Here is a 17,405-nt window from a genome sequence, read left to right as displayed (position 1 = left end):
GGTTCAGTGATTGAGTGTTGACCTATGAACCTGAGGTCACGGTTCGATTCCCAGTCAGAGCACATGCCTGGATTGTGGGCTCGATCCCTAGTGTGGGGCATGCAGGAGGCAGGAATCAATGATATCCTCTCATCATTGATGTTTCTATCTATCTCTCCCTCTTCCTTCCTCTCTGAAATCAATAAAAAAATATTTTTTTTAAAAAGAAGAACGGAGTATTTGACAGAGAAGGAAACTGAGGTTCAGAACAAGTATGAGAATTAAATAAGGTCACTAACCTAAAAAGCTACAGACAGGCTTTAAAAATAGGTGTGTTCAATCACAAAATCTATACTTTTCCCAACATACTGTTTAACCATGAACGTCTATGGAAGGCCCACTATGTGGCAAGCAGTATGCTAGAAACTGAAATATCTAATCCTCATGAAAATTACCATGTTGGTGTGCAGCATGCTTGAGAGTGTTTTCAAAGCTTAGCAGCTAAGACTTTATTTATTTTGATGTTCCTGCCAACATGGTCCACATTAAATGCCTATTAAATAATCCCATTGCAGTTCAAGTATGATGAATATCTTTTCCTTAGTGACTAGATTTCCAATGAAAGTCAACTACCACAAAATTTAATATGTAAAATATACTGTTCAACAAAAAGGCAAAATCCTCTCAATTTAAACAATTTCTGAATTTTTCCATGAAGGAAAACTGTTTGTCAAAATTTTCACATTTTGGAAAACATCATTAATGGACAAAGATTACTGACAGGGCAAAGCATTTATTCAGAGCTCCTGGATGCTGGCCTAACTTTATCAAAGTAGAAAAAGAACTGTCCAAGACACATCCCTGCCTGGCAATAGTCAACTGAGCAAAAGTTCCAGCCACAGTCTGATGTAGTGTTTCCCATTTGTTTACAATAAAGAAGCAGCCTTCATCTTGTTTCCTGAAAGTATGTAAGCACATGCATGCACATGTGTTAAAAGGGGCAGATGTGTGTATAGAACTTAAGAGAAACAACTAAATTATTTAACTGGATAATTTAGAGACTAAAATTCTGAAACATATAAATTCTGTTTAAATTTTTCCTTTTCCATTTTGTAAAATTCCCATGTTACCCTACTTTCAAAACTCTTTCACCAGGAATTTTTCAAGATGAGTTTTCTCCCTGCAAGGGAACTATATAGTTTTCTGGGATCTCGTCCACCCAGAACATTCCTGGATTGTACTCACCTGTGGCAGCCTGTTCTGGAGAGGTGGGCGGGGTAAGAGGCATCCCACAGTTACTTGGGTCCTTCACACTACCAAGTCCCTGCTGCCCAACTGAAATATGGCCTCCAGCACTTGCAATGCTCTGAGGAACCGGGATGTCATTCTGAGAGATCAGAACAAAAGCTGAAGGATAAACCATCCGGACACCACCTGTAAGGAAAGAGCAAGGAGAAAATCAGGGCTGAGAGAAAGTTCACACTAGACTGCCAACTTTATTATTCCAGTGGTCAGAGTCAAAGCTCTGGTGAGCATGGGATACTCATTAGGTCCTACAAAAAGTGATATGTTTCATTCTTCCTTAAGTTAATAGCTGCTTAACCATGTGTTCCAAAATTATAATGATAGCATTTGGAATCCAGGGACCATTGGTGCTTCAGGCAAGATAACTATTCAGTATAACCACTGTGTCAAGAGAATTTTAAAAATGGGAAAATTATGGAGATTATTTTTTATGAATCTGAGTGATTATCTTTTTAAATTAAGGAAGAAGAAGAGAGAATAAAGTTCTTCAGGCAAAATATTTTCTCTTACCAACAATTACTTCGACTGCCACGGGGAAATCATTGTCATATCCCAACTCTTCTTCTTTCAATTCTTCTTTCTTTTTCAGCACCATTGGGTAGAAATACTGCCATTCCTCGATCAACTTACGGGTGGCTGGGTCGGACATCTTGTATGCTTGGCCTGTTAGCGTGCCATTTAATCCATAAGGACTTACCAGTACTAAGGCAGGGAGGAGAAACATATGTTACAGATCACAGTAATAATTCCTACTAAAGTGTTGTGGTATTTTTAGGTTAAAGTATAGCATCACTTAATGTATATTGCTCTTTATTTGCTAACTCCTTTCAAAGTGTGATTTTTTTTTTAAGTTTTTCATTTTACTACTTCTTATTTATATTCCTCTCAACTCACATCAATTTTTGAAGGAAATCAAATGGGGGAAATATAGTACTATCAGACAGCTATATCGACACACAGTATATAAATTATCTCTATGTTAAAGCTTATACTTATCAATTTGATAATAGCTCATACAACATAAACACTGAGTCTTCCATAACAGAATAAAGCCATTCAATACAACCCCAAAACTTGCCAAGAACTTGAACACTCTTCCTATGGTTCCTGATACTTCCTAAAGGCTGTGGTAACCAAAATATTATGCATAAATAAAACTTCTAATAGCAGAAAAGCCTTAATTTACCTACTATAAAATATGATGCTTCATTATTCAAGTATATCTCTGTTTTAGAGATTTGTTGATAAAACAACTCCAAATAAAATTTATTTTACTAAAGTAAAGAACTCAAAATCCTTCTATCTTTCTCTTTCAGTAATTGACCTTGATGTAATTTTCACTGAGATAGACACAAAAAATGTAGTTAACATAGTGTTGTGTGTAACCCAGCCAGTTCTTAGCGTCAGGGTGAGTATTTCAACCTTCCGAATAACACTTCTCTGGGATAAAGAGGTCACTTTTTCTTACTCCTAATTAAAAAAAAATAATAAAAAAAATCTCAGCATAGTTATTAAATGGGATGTTCTTTTTCTTTTTGATGGCTTTTTTTTTAACAGTGGATGGTATACCACATCAATCAAGACAGAGATAGCTGTAGACATCACATATTTCTTGGTGCCTTTCTGCTGTTCCTCACTGATTCAAATGGGATAAAATTACTGACTCCAAAAACAGTTAATCAAGGGCAATTTTCCTATATTAACACTTCTAGGAAATTCCTACATCAATGTCATGTTCACTACAGTTATCTATAGGCCAGCACCTGCCCTAAGAATGTACCTCCTCACACTAATCTAGGGAAATAAGCAGGATAATGTCCCACAAAGGTTTTCTCTATGATTTGAAGCATTAGCAACAAACCAGTAAGCTTTAAAATTAAGTGATCTATAGGGACCTGGTATTCCTAAAAGTATCCTTATCAACTTAAGTTAGTTACCTTCCCTTATGACTAGTAATTCCTTTTGTAACCATAAAGAAATGCTGTTCTTTTGAGTGATAACGTCTAGAATGAAGTCAGATGGTCCTCAGCACCTTCACAGTCAAGGAAACATAGTATTTAAGTAATCTTGACAATCCATAATATGTGCATAATGTATAACTCTCAAGTGTACAGTCTGAGAATGGGGCTGTTTTTTATAGCAGCTCATACATAAAACACCCCAAATTACAGAATAATAATGAACATAGTTTAAAATATGTTGCAAGTGGGAGGTAGGGGGAAAGTAGGTAATACTTTAGGGCAATAAACAGATGCTTTTATCAAATTAAATCAGAATCATCTATAGAAAACCAAAAAGGCAATCATAAGTAATATGGAGGATAAACATTCACATTTATCTAATATTACAGGCGGTTATATCAATAAAAATACTTCAGTCATGTTTGTTAAAATATCAGCGTTTTAAAAATTATATTGTGTACTATACTAAGACTATTTTAATCAGACATCTCTAGCAAAGACAAATTGGACTGATCAAAAAAAAGATTTTTCCATATGGCTCAATCTAATATTAAAATATTTTAAAATTTATTCATAGAAAATTCTGAATTCCAACACAAAACCAACAATATATAGAATGCACAATTAGAGAAAAGGGACATGGAGTTATTTTGGTGATATTTCGGTGATAAGCTGAGAATTAATAAAAATATGAATGTCTATTAAATTCAACCAAATGCCTATAATCAATGTAGCCTATTATTAAGAGAAAATAATAAAGTTATTACCGTCACTGAAGAAATTATATATTATACAACTCTAGAAACTTGATTTTGATTAAAATTTCAAATACTAAGTCTAATAGTAATTATCTGCAAATGATGGCATTCTTGAAACAGTGGAACAAACAAAACAATAAAAACCTTTAATTTATAAAGATTATGTTTTTCAAATACTTATTCATCTTTTTTTCTGAAGGAATTCTCTACATTTTATTTCTCAACTCAACTTCACATAAGACCACCTTGTATATGTGATAAACTTTCAGCAAAAAAAAACCAACAAAAAAAACAGCAAGCTATTATAATTTAACTAGAGGCCCGATGCACAAATTCATGCTCTAGCGGGGTCCCTCAACCTGGCCTGTGGTATCAGGCTGAAACTAGTTCTCCGACATCCGCTGAAAGGTCCCGGATTGAGAGAGGGTGCAGGCCAGGTCAAGGGACCCCACTGGTGCACGATCAGGGCTGGGGAGGGACGCGGGAGGTTGGCCAGCCAAGGAGGGACTGTGGGAGGGCTCTAGGGCATGTCCGGCCTGTCTTCCTCAATCCCAATCAGCCGGACCCCAGCAGCAAGCTAATCTACCGGTCAGAGCATCTGCCCCCTGGCGGTCAGTGCACGTCATAGCTACTGGTCTAGCGGTCGACTATCAGTGCACGTCATAGCGAGTGGTTGAGCAGCCTTAGCATATTATGCTTTGATTGGTTGAACAGCCAACCGGATGACTGGACACTTAGCATATTAGGCTTGTATTATATAGGAGGATTGTGAAATGTTGGTCTTTCTTCTTCAGAAACTGACCCTTATGCTTAACTTTAAAATGTCCATTAAAGATAATATCTCATTTTGCAAAACCTAACTGGGCAGATGGCTGGCTAGCCAGTAAGGTGGAGGGAGAGGGCAAAGAGGGAGAGCAGAGCATCACCATTTACTTACCTTGAAATGGTGCAGGTGAAGACTGAGCCATGTGTATATGCTCCTCATTGATCAAATAAATTGGCTGGTGTTGGGCAATCTCCACACTTGTGCATACATTACTTTCCCCATGAAGAAAGAATGTGAAAGCACAGGACAAATGTTCACTGGAAAAGAAACAATGAGAAACTCAACTCTACATTTTGATATAAAATGAATGCTAGATACAAGAACTACAGATGGGCTATTGCTTCACTTTATCAACCATTCAGCAAAACTTGCCTCTGATGATATTAACAGCATAAATTTCCAGTTGATTGTGGACAAGTAATATGACAATCACTTGTTGGCAACTAACTAAATTAAAGCTGCCAGATAAGTCTGAAAAATTAGTTATGCAGCATTGTGAAATTTTGAAAGCTGTTGTAAAGAATGCTTCCTGTTTCATTTGCAAAAAGTCTCCTGTGCTGACTTATACATTCCTGGGAACAGAAAAAGAATGACATTTTTCTACCTTCTCATGTACTAGTATCTGAACTGGCTTTTAATCGAGTCTAGGGACAATGACAAAATAGTTTTGCTTAGGTTTGGTATGTTATAACAATAACACCAAACTTACAAGCTTACATTATAGTAAAGTTAACACTGTTGACTTTAAAATAGCAATTAAAGATACCACTGTATATAAATTCCCAATATACAGCTGATAAGGTAAACAAGTATCTAAATGAGATGGCAATTAATTACTTTATTTTTACAATTTACTTCTGATCACAAAATTTTATTAAAGCATTCAAAATTTTATTACAGCATCCCCTGTTTTCCACACAATTAGCTAAAAAATTCACAAAAAATCATGTGTCTTGGAAAAAAATAATTTCAAAATTCCTACAGTAGCACATTATTTCAAAGTTGTTAACTTTGGCCCTAAGCCAGCCATAACATCTCCACTTCTCAAGACAGCTCACAAGAGCATGTACCTGATGAACCAAATCACTGCAGGCACCAGGCAACCATGTAAAAATTCATCGCCAAAATTTGCTCCTTTTCAAAAGTTCTTTAAAATATTATAAAGTGTATTTTGAGTACCAGTCAAAACATTAAATTTTATGAAAGTATAAAATTATAAGGCTTTAAGGAAAAAGAAAAATAAAAGTGATAAAATGTCCATTCCATCACACAGCAAAGCATATATATTCTTTCTTGGCAAGTATCTTAAGATAACCTGAGAAAATTTTGTGTTTTACTATAATGTGAAGTTTCATCATTAAGAAACACCTAGTCTTGGCATATGGGTATTTAGCACAACACAGTAAACAAGACAGTAACTATAATCTTGTAAGAATTTTAAAAAATTTAAACATCCTCTTGATACCATACTTCTTATGTTTCAAGTTTACAATAAGAAAATAATAACAACACACTGTCCTTTCTGTATGAAAATTACAGTAGAAACAGGTCATCTTCAACAAACAACATTATGCCTGGCACATAATAGGATCAAAATATAAGTTAATCTGGTTAAATTTCCATCCGTAAAATTCAAGGAAGGGTTGATATAAAATGGATGCTTATTTGTACCTACAATCCCATGTAATCAATAGCATTTTACAAACAACTAGGGTTATAGATATTTGAGGGTAGTACAGAATACGTTCTCTTTTCCACTGGTTCTCAACTGTGCATAAGAACAATGCTAACCAACATTTATCCACCAACTAGTAAGTGCAAAGATTGGTGCAAGGAGCCTGAAATGACACTGAATAAAACATGACCTTGCGCTCAAGGAGCACATAAGCTAATAAGACTGTTATGAACACACATCAATAAAATAAAGCCAGGAGAATACAGAAACAGAATGAAAAAACAAAATGCTATAGGAATGCTAAGCCATACTGATTTGTTCAATCTCAAAGACCCAAATGCTTCAAGAAGACAAGAACCAGTAAAAATAGGGTTTTAGTAGTACAGAGAAAAGAAAAGGTAAGAGAGACCATATGTGGCAAGGAGTAGAGTAGCTAAGAGCAGAATATAGCTTGGAAATTCTAAAGGAGGAATGGCGTGACAGGATGGGAAAGGAGTCTGAAAAAGAAGTCAGAGGTCATCTCTTGAGACAACAAAGAGACTTGTATGTGAAAAATACCGGGGAGCCAATTTAAGGTTTGGTTTTAAAATGTCAGCTGAATCTAAAGAATCATGATGAAACTTCAAAACAGTATTCATTTGAATTTGCTGTGTCCCAAAAAACACAGCAGAGAAGCACAACTGAAAAAAGTAGGCAGTGAATCAATGAACTATTTTTTATATTGATAACTTTAAAAACAAAATGTCTTTTTAAATTAAAACAACATAAGAAAAACAGCAAGTTATAGTTGAAATATAACAGAGGCCACCAATCTGTATACATAAAAGGCTAATATGCAAAGTGTCCCCTCGGGAGTTCGATCAGGAGACTGGGAGTTCAAATGCTATGATGTGCGCTGACCACCAGGGGGCGGCACGAAATGAAGGAAGGTCCTGGCTGGGCAGCTGGGGAAGGAAGGCCCCAGCCAGCAGCTGGAAGGCCCCAATTGGCCCTGATTGCCTGCCAGACCTAGGGACCCTACCTGTGCATGAATATCGTGCACTGGGCCTCTAGTAATTATATAATTTTTGGTTAAGATACTTCACCTTTCTGATTATAGTTTCCTTATATGTAAAAGCAGCTGTTGGCACAAACTGCTGGGCCCCCCAGAAGTTCTGATTCAGGAGGTCTACAGTGTGCCCCACAAATTTGCATTTTGATCAAGTTCCAAGTGATGCTGCTGCTCCTCCTAATCCAAGGACCACACTTTGAGAACCACTGAATTTGATGGTGCCTAAGTCCCTTTCAAGCTATAAAATTCTACTTTTTCTAAGATTATGTAAAGCAAGAGGGCAAGAATGACAATACTGAGACTGGAAAGTGAAATTCCCCTTTGACCTAGCAATATCACTTCTAAGACTTTATTCCACAGGAAAATAAAACTATTATACAGTGATTGCTTATAGCACTGCTTATAATAGTTAAACACTAAAACAGCCATTATGTCCATCAGTAAAGGACTGGTTAACTACACTATGACATATTCCTACAAAGTAATACTGTGCAACCATTTAAAAGAAAATGATCACACTGATATGAGACAATCGCAACATACACTCAAAAGTCCAGTTTGCTAATGGCATTCTTAAAGGCACAACTGCAACAAGACCTAAAATTTAATGTTCATTCCTCTAGCTAGATTACTATAAATGGGGATATTAACTATTATCCCTACCACCATATATCCTCTCTAATAAAAGGGTAATGTGCAAATTAACCATCACTCCGCTACACAAGCCATGCCCACCAACCAAGCCATGCCCACCAGCCAATCAGGGTGAGTATGCAAATTAACCCCAGCCAAGATGGCTACCATTGGGTTTCCCCGGCAACAGAAGCAGCCAAGCTTTCCACACACTCTGGTGGGCCCAGGTCTCCACTCAAGGATACAAAGTTTCAATTATAGAAGGTATACAAATCCAAGCAGCAGCCACGGATCCAGCAGGAGGCTTGGCTCAGCTCCAGGCTACAAAGTTTCAATTGTAGAAGGTAAATAAATTCCAGATACCAGGGCCTCTGCTTGGATCACCAGGGGCGTGGCTGGCCTGCAAACCACCACAGGCCCCTCGCCCAGGCCGACACCCCAAGGGAACCCCACCCTGATCCAGGACACCCTTTAGGGCAAACCAGCTGGCCCCCACCCATGCACCAGGCCTCTATCCTATCTAATAAAAGAGTAATATGCAGATTGACCATCACTCCAACACTACAATATGGCTGCCCCGATGTGGTCAAAAATCCTGCCCCCATGTGGACACAAGATAGCCACCACAAGATGGCCAGCAGGGGAGGGCAGTTGGGAGGCACCAGGCCTGCAAGGGAGGGCAGTTGGAGGCAATCAACCCTGTAGGGAATGGCAGTTAGGGGTGACCAGGCCGGCAAAGGAGGGAAGTTGGAGGCAAACAGGCTGGCAGGGGAACAGTTAGACATCAATCAGGCTGGCATGGGAGTGGTTAAGGGGTGATCAGACTGGCAGGCAGAAGCGATTTAGGGGCAATCAGGAAGGCAGGCAGGCGAGCAGTGGGAGCCAGCAGTCCTGGATTGTGAGAGGGATGTCCGACTGCCACCGGGATTAGGCCTAAATGGGCAGTCGGACATCCCTCGAGGGGTCCCAGATTGGAGAGGGTGCAGGCTGGGCTGAGGGACACCCCCCCCCAATGCACGAATTTCATGCACCGGGCCTCTAGTTTTTATATAAGTAAAATGAGATCACATTTGTGAATGAATATTAAAAACAAAGGGCTCTACAAGTACATTTACAGATATAATGTTATAGGGTGTTAGGAGGTAAAAGCTATTATAAGCTCCATACTTGTTCTTTCTTCTTCTCACCTATAAACCATTTTTATCTGAACCCTTAAACACTCAACTTTATTTCATACGATCTCATCATTTGACAAGTGAAAAGGGATTTACAGATGATATAGCTCAACCCCTTTCTAATTCATGGTGAAGGCAGGTCTGGGCCTAAAGTTACACAAGCAGTTCAGAGGACAGTGGAATAGGAATTCAGGTCCTGCTTCTTAATATAGTGTTCATAGCACATTCATAACGTTCTACCTTAGACCAATGCAACATTCACCCCTATAGAATACATGCACTCATCAACATGATCACACATGTAACTTAAACCAGTCCCTGCACCATTTCTAATAACATCCTACTAGTATAGACCAGAAGGTACTTTCAAATGAATACACAGAACCAAAAAAATTGTAATTTCACTCAATTCCTATTCCTTTAGGGCACTCCACTTGATAAGTATTCCGAGCCTTCACAACTCCATTTATTCTTGGTAAATCAGGTCTAATTTACTTAGTAAATCAGGTCTGATTCAGGTAATTCTTTATTTAACATCTTTTTCACCTTAAAAATGTCAATAGTTTTACTTATCTCACCCTTCCCCAGAGTCCTAGAAGACTACATATTTTCTTTTCTCTGTAAAGGTACTCCCATACTTATTCCCTTTCACTCATGAAAAGTCTATTTCCAACCCTGAAATACCTTCTGTTTACCATGTCACTCCCTTTAGGGCTATTGTCATATATTTCTCCCTGTACCAATATTAAATAACCAACATGTAAGTAAACTGATTAGTATAATATAGTATTAACTAGAGGCCCGGTGCATGAAATTCGTGCATGGGGTTAGAAGGGAGGTCCCTCAGCCCAGCTTGCACCCTCTCCAATCTGGGACCCCTTGGGGGATGTCCGACATCCCTCTTGCAATCTGGGACCGCTGGTTCCTAACCACTCACCTGCCTGCCTGCCTGATCGCCTCTAACCGCCTCTGCCTGCTGGCCTGATCACCCCTAACTGCTCTCCCCTGCCGGCCTGATCGCCCCTAGCCGCTCACCCCTGATGGCCTGATCGCCCCTAACCGCTCTCCCCTGATGGCCTAATTGCCCCTAAATCACTCTGCCTGCCTTCCTGATCGCCCCTAACCACCTCTGCCTCGGCCCCCGCCACCGTGGCTTTGTCCAGAAGACATCTGGTTTATCTGGTCTAATTAGCATATTACCTTTTTATTAGTATAGATACTACTACCACTAAATAATTTATCCCTAAATAACTTTTGTGTTATAAAAGAAATAAATAGGTATTAAGGTAGAAAATAATGGGAGGGGTGCTGTTTTAGAAAGACATCAGTCAGAGACAAGCTTCTCTGAAAAAAAGTGGCAACTTTAAAAGCGAGTCTTGAATGTTAAAAAAGAGGTAAGTGGTAAAAGTTTTTTCCAAGAAGAGAAAATTGTATGTGCAAAAGCATTGCATTAGAGAGAATTTGCCATTTTAAAGGAAATTTTTGAAAAGAGGCAATGTGGCTATATCATTGTGAAAATGAAGATGAATATAAGTCATTCATTCATTCTCTGCCTATGGAAAAGACAAAGATCAGCAGATTGGCTGAACAATTTTAAGAAATCCATCTACATATTGCTTGCAAAAGACAAAGTAAAATCACACCAAAAAAATGAAAATAAAGGTTGAAATGATATACATGGCAAATCCGAATAAAAGTAAACCTGGTATATAAATAACAATAAAAACTATTTTTTTTAAAACTTAGGTTCATCAGTACATTATAATAAAGGAATTCAGCAAGAAATTTAAATAATCTTGAACACAGGGTATGCAATATAACAGAAATATATTTTAAAATTTGGGAGAACTATAAAAATAAAGTGACAAATCCACAATTAATAAGGATTTTAACATACTTTTCTCAGTACTTAATAGAAAAAAATGATTAAGAATACAAAAAACTGAAATGACAAAAATATATAAACTTGAGTATATGCACTGAGTGGCCAGATTATTATGATCTCTGAACGCATAATAATCTGGCCACTCAGTGTGTGTGTGTGTGTGTGTGTGTGTGTGTGTGTGTGTGTTTGTTAGAGGCCCAGTGCATGAATTCGTGCATGGGTGGGGTCCGGACAGCCTGGCCAGGGGAGGGGACATGGAGGGTTGGCCAGCCTGCCTGCTGGTCCAACACTTGGTCGAGGGGACAATTTGCATATTAGCCTTTTATTATGTAGGATATACACTGAGTGGCCAGATTATTATGCGCTCAGAGATCATAATAATCTGGCCACTCAGAGTGTGTGTGTGTGTGTGTGTGTGTGTGTGTGTGTGTGTGTGTATGATTTCCAGAAATAAAACATCTATTCTCTTTCAGGAACACACAGAACATGTGCAAGAAAGGGCTGAGTACTAGGACACAAGACCAGAATTGATATCACACACATTGAAAATTCTCTAATCACAGTGCAATTTAGCTAAAAATCAACAGTTTTATAAAAAGTTTGAAATAAAATCCCTTTGTTTGGAAACTTAAACATACACTCCCTAAATAAATCATGGGTTACAGATGAAATCACAATGGAAATCACAAAATATTTAAAATTAATGACAAGAGAATAATGTCAAAATCTGGTAAAAACAGTATTTAGAGAGTAATTTACTAGTTGTACCACTTAATAATGCGGATTGTTTTCAACAGATGGAGTTACACATATGTTTATATATATGTGATTTGATATGTATGCTATTTTGTTGTATTGACAGCAAGCTTCAAAACTTCATATGTCAAATTTGCTGAAGGAGTTAACATCATAGATATTTTTACGCTTAAAAATGTCAAATTTCGTGCCAAAAAAAGAGCATTTGCAGGAAGTTTTAATTCATTACATTATTTTGAGGAAAAAGTTATCGTATACTTCGGGAAGCTTATGGTGAACATGTTCCATCTTAAGATACTTGTGAACGCTGGTTTAAACACTTTAAAAGTGATGATTTCGATGTGAAAGGCAAAGAACGTCCAGGTCAACTGAAAAAGTTTGAAGACCAACAATTACAAACATTATTGGATGAAGATGCGTGTCAAACTCAAAAACAACTTACAGAAAGATTAAACGTTGCTCAGCCAACAATTTCCAATCGTTTACAAGCAATGGGAAAGATTTTTAAAGGGAGGAAAATGGGTGCCACATCAACTGAACAAAAGGTAAATGGAAAACCGAAAAGTCATCAGTAAAATGTTGCTTCAATGGCACGAAAGAAAGTCTTTTTTGCATCAAATTGTGACTGGCAATGAAAAGTAGATTTATTTTGAGAATCCCAAATGCACAAAATCATGGGTTGATCCAGGTCAACCATCAACATTTTGCAAGGCCAAATCGCTTTGGAAAGAAGACAGTGTTCTGTGTTTGGTGGGATCAGGAAGGTATGGTGTATTATGAGCTTCTAAAACCAGGTGAAACCATTAATACTGATCACTACCGACAACAAATAATCAATTTGAACCATGCTTTGATCGTGAAACGACCAGAATGTGTCAGAAGACACGGCAAAGTAATTTTGCTTCATGATAACACACCATCACACACTTTAAAACCAGTTAACGACAGGTTAAAAGATCTTGCCTGGGAAGTATTAACCCACCCGCTATATTCACCAGACCTTGCTCCTTCAGATTACCACTTGTCCCGATTGATGGCACACATACTTTCTGAGCAGCACTTCAAAATGTACGAAGAAGTGGAAAATTGGGTCTCTGAATGGTTTGCCTCAAAATAAGAAAAGTTCTATTGGGACGGTATCCACAAATTACCTGAAAGATGGGGGAAATGTGTAGCTAGTGATGGACATTACTTTGAATAAAGCACGTTTGATGTTTCTCTTGAAATTATCATGTTTTCTTTGATTACAAAATCCACCATTATTAGCTGGTACACCTAGTTTACTCTTATATGCCTAAAAGAAAATTTTAAAATAAATGATATTAAGTATTCAAATCAAGACGTTGGAGGTAAAAACAAAACAAAAAAGTAAACTCAATAAAAACAGAAATATGAAAATAATGGCAAAAACATAAAATCATAAAATAGAAAAAAAGAAAAGCAATAGAAAGGATTAATAAAATCAATACTTGTTCTTGGAGTAGTCTAAGACAGACCACTGAACTGACTGATGTGAGGAAGAGATGTAGGGAAGATGCCTATGAAAGGAGGAAGGGGGCATAAATAAACAATCCTGGGAACCAAAAAGAGGAAGTACACACAGATAAAGAGGAATGTTTTAGTGATAAAAATGCTATAAGTAACTATGTCAATAAATCTGAGATATATGAAATGAATAATTTTCTATAGAAACGGAAAATTTTAAAAATAACTAAGAAATCTACGCACCACCCTAGGAGGTTTTACAAAACTTTCAAAGAACAATCTCTAGTCAAATTGTTTCAACAAATGATAAACAAGGGAGTGCCTCCCAACCCTTCCATTCGGCCTATACAGCTTTGACAGCAAAACTAGGTGTGGGTACAAAAAAAGGCAGGTTATCACCTAACAATTCACTCGCTAACACAAATGCCAAAACACTATTGATGAGATAAGGAATCACTATAGCAGTTTATTAAGCTATTTTCAAAATATGAAAGTAATTCTTACTTTAAGCATATAACATAATTTAGGTAGCTTATTCAAGTTTAAAATCCTTTTAAAAGCTTCCTCTCCCTCTTCTTTTCCCTTCTCTCATCTCCTCCCTCTCTCCCCACCCTTCTTTTCATCCTTCCCTCTCTCCCTCTGCATGCTTTATTATTTCACCTATGCTACAAGTATATCTCAAAATATTTCACAGATGTTTCTAACACTAGATTACAAGACTCAAAGATCTTTTTCTTTCAGAACTGAACTAAGAATGAAACCACCAAAATATTGTTTCACAGTAAACCTCTGGGTAAAGATGGCAATGTCAGTTTGTGAGCAGTCAAAATAACTGACTCCTTGGAGCTTCCCTAGAATCAGGGTTTTAGGCCACATATTTATATTTCTCTAAACTAGAAATCATGAGGGATATCTATAATAATAAAAGCGTTATATGCTAATTAGAACGGACATCCTTCTGGATGACCTTCCAGGTGAAGCTGGTGCTGCCAGGGAAGCCTGGGTCCCGTGAGCCGAGGGAAGCCAGTGCCGGCAGCAGGGGGAGGGGAGGGGGGGGGGAGAAAGGCCTACTCTTGCACGAATTCCGTGCATCGAGCCTCCAGTATATAGATATATGCCCTGGGTAATGAGAAAGCTCTTCTACCCTGTAAGTGCTGAATAGCTAAATATAATATAAACGTATTCCTTCCTGGCAATCAGTGTAAGAGAAACGCTAAAAAGGAAATCCTCACTACTAGCACAATCCCCCACCCGCCACTGCTCTAGCTCCATGGTCGGCAAACTGCGGCTCACAAGCCACATGCGGCTCTTTGGCCCCTTGAGTGTGGCTCTTCCACAAAATACCACAGTCTGGGCGAGTCTATTTTGAAGAAGTGGAGTTAGAAGAAGTTTAAGTTGAAAAATTTGGCTCTCAAAAAGAAATTTCAATCATTGTACTGTTGATATTTGGCTCTGTTGACTAATGAGTTTGCTGACCACTGCTCTACCTCATCTGACCAGTCTGATTTAAGATGTATGACATGTTGCTTCACCTGTCCATGTCTGTACTCCTGCTGTCCTTTTGTCTAGATAAACTACCCTATACTTCATCTAACTCCTACTCATCTTTTCCAAGAAACCATCTTTAAAGTCTTGGAATAGGCTCAATGCTCTCATACTTCTCTACGTATATCTCAAGTCAAAGCACTTCAATGTTCGTAAGTTTTATGTCTAGTCCATGTGACTGCATTTTGTGAGGACAGAAATCATGTTTTATCTATCATTTTGGACCCCTGTACTCAGCATGGTATAGGTAGATGCTGAGTTAATATTTAATGAGTTTGTGATACTTGATATAGTTCCTCTAAAATTTTCTGGCACTACACTGACTCAGAAATAAGCCTGGAATCCTGAGTCATGAGGCAGGGGAGAACACGAGTGTAAACTGTGATATTCCGGAATACACTGGGGGATACCTACCCCTGCTCTTGAGAATTTCTGATGACCTTGCTAACTATTCTGGAGGGAGCCTGCCTGGAGCATATCAATAACAGCCGTGAAGTATATAGTGTGACTCTCTTTGGACACAAGATAGTTTATATCTCTGAACAAGAAAGGAGACTAGCACAGAATAAAGACTAGACATAAAGATTAGTAGGGTATTCTCTTCAGTAAATGCCATTAAGGAATTCTGTGCCTTTATTCTATTACCCACCCTAAGTAATATGGTTAAATCAATCCTCCTAAAATCAATTGTAATCAAAATCTATAGTACTCAATCCCATGCCACAGTCCCCCAATGCACAGAGGGGAAAAATCTAAACCAGACTTTCTGTACTCTGGTGCAACCCCGTTACTTCCCTGTACAAACTCGAAGACAGCCAGTTTGGAATGGCTAATATATTGTGTATATCCCACCTACACTGCTGTCATTCCACACAATTTCCCACTCTTCCATTCATTCTCCTTAAATCCCATCTTTCAAAGTCCAGCATCACTTCTACTTTCTCCACAGAGCTTTTTCATATTATCTCTTTCCAAAGAGACTTATTTCTCCTCTCCTACCCAGAGCACTTCTTTGGCACCCATAATACCAGAACTCATTTAATCAATGCATATTTACTAAGCATATCTATCTACCTTGTGCTAGACACTCTGCTAGATTTAGGGATACAGAAATAAACAAGACCAAAATCAGCCCTTGAGTATTTTATAGTTTCCTAGACAAAGTACCTAAAAGCTTTAAAAGAAACACAAATCTAACATGGAACTACGATACTCACTGATATGCATAGCAAGATCCCAAAGAATTTAAAATAGATAAAAACATGAAGAAATTCTGGTCCCTCAGTCAAAATTTTTGTACTTTAATATTAAATCTTTTTTAAAAACTCATATAATTATAATATAATACCTTCTTTGGTTTGTATCCTATGCAATCATAAAGAATTATCAGTTGGTAAGGAATAACATAAACTCATGGGAATAAGAGGAGGTCTGTAGTTTTCCTATTAGTTTTTAAATATCCTATATTCCATCTTATTATCATAATTGGCTCAATAAAATTCTATATTCTCAGAGGTCCAATAAGTAAAATTATGTTCTAATAAGAAAGAAATGTGGTTTCATTCTATCTTTCCAACATCATCTCTTGCTACATTAATTCATACATCCAATGCTTCCATAACCCAATTTTTTTTTTTTTGCCTTCACAGGTCTTGTCATAATTTGCAATCATTTATTCTGATGTTTTTTTTCCCACCAAAATGTAAGTTCCCTGAAAGGAATAACCATGTCTATCCTGCTGCCCTCTGTATCCCCAGCACCTAGCACAGCTCATGACACACAAAACTTAATAGTCACTGAATGAGTAATTGCAGTTTTAGTCATAACCAAAGAGCAAATTACTCTTCTTTAGAAAAGCCCATCACCAAGAATAGTTGATGTGGCCCTGGCTGGTGTGGCTATGTAGTCAGAGCATCGGCCCAGGAAAAAAAAAGTCTCAGGTTAAGTTCCCAGTCAAGGGCAGGTACCTGGGTTGTGGGTTTGCTCCTCGCCCCTAATTGGGGCGAGTTCAGGAGGCAACTAGTCAATGGGTCTCTCTCACATGAATGTCTCTCTCTCTCTCTCTCTCTCTCTCTCTCTCTCTCTCTTCCCCACCCCCTTCCACACACTCTGAAAAAGCAATAGAAAAAATATCCTCCGATGAGAATTAACAAAACAAAACAACACACACACACACACACACACACACACACACACACACACACACACACACAAAAAAAAAAACCCAGCAATTGACGTGCACAGTGAAAACAGTGAATATTTTTAAAGTGGGAAGAAGTTTAATTATTAATAGAAGGAGGTAGTATGCAATTTCCAGTGATAGAAAAAAGGGCAACTTTTAAAACTGTTTACTTAGGAAACACAAGGGTTG

At 37.8% G+C, this 17,405-nt stretch overlaps 1 protein-coding gene across 2 annotated transcripts in view; it reads right to left on the bottom strand.

Annotated features, from left to right (window-relative positions):
- MED13L (mediator complex subunit 13L) overlaps positions 1–17,405 on the bottom strand; it is a 272,112-nt gene that overhangs the window by 57,993 nt on the left and 196,714 nt on the right. For both annotated transcript variants that reach the window (XM_054712354.1, XM_054712355.1), the window contains exons 5-7: positions 4,941–5,086; positions 1,795–1,986; positions 1,225–1,413 (exon numbers count right to left, since the gene is read on the bottom strand). In XM_054712354.1, coding sequence (XP_054568329.1) covers positions 1,225–1,413; positions 1,795–1,986; positions 4,941–5,086 — 527 coding nt within the window. The remainder of the gene's footprint in view (positions 1–1,224; positions 1,414–1,794; positions 1,987–4,940; positions 5,087–17,405) is intronic.

Source organism: Eptesicus fuscus, chromosome 23, assembly GCF_027574615.1.
Source record: "Eptesicus fuscus isolate TK198812 chromosome 23, DD_ASM_mEF_20220401, whole genome shotgun sequence".
Lineage (NCBI taxonomy): Eukaryota > Metazoa > Chordata > Mammalia > Chiroptera > Vespertilionidae > Eptesicus > Eptesicus fuscus.
Note: the sequence above shows the minus strand (reverse complement) of the source record. Positions and strands in the feature narration are given on the sequence as shown.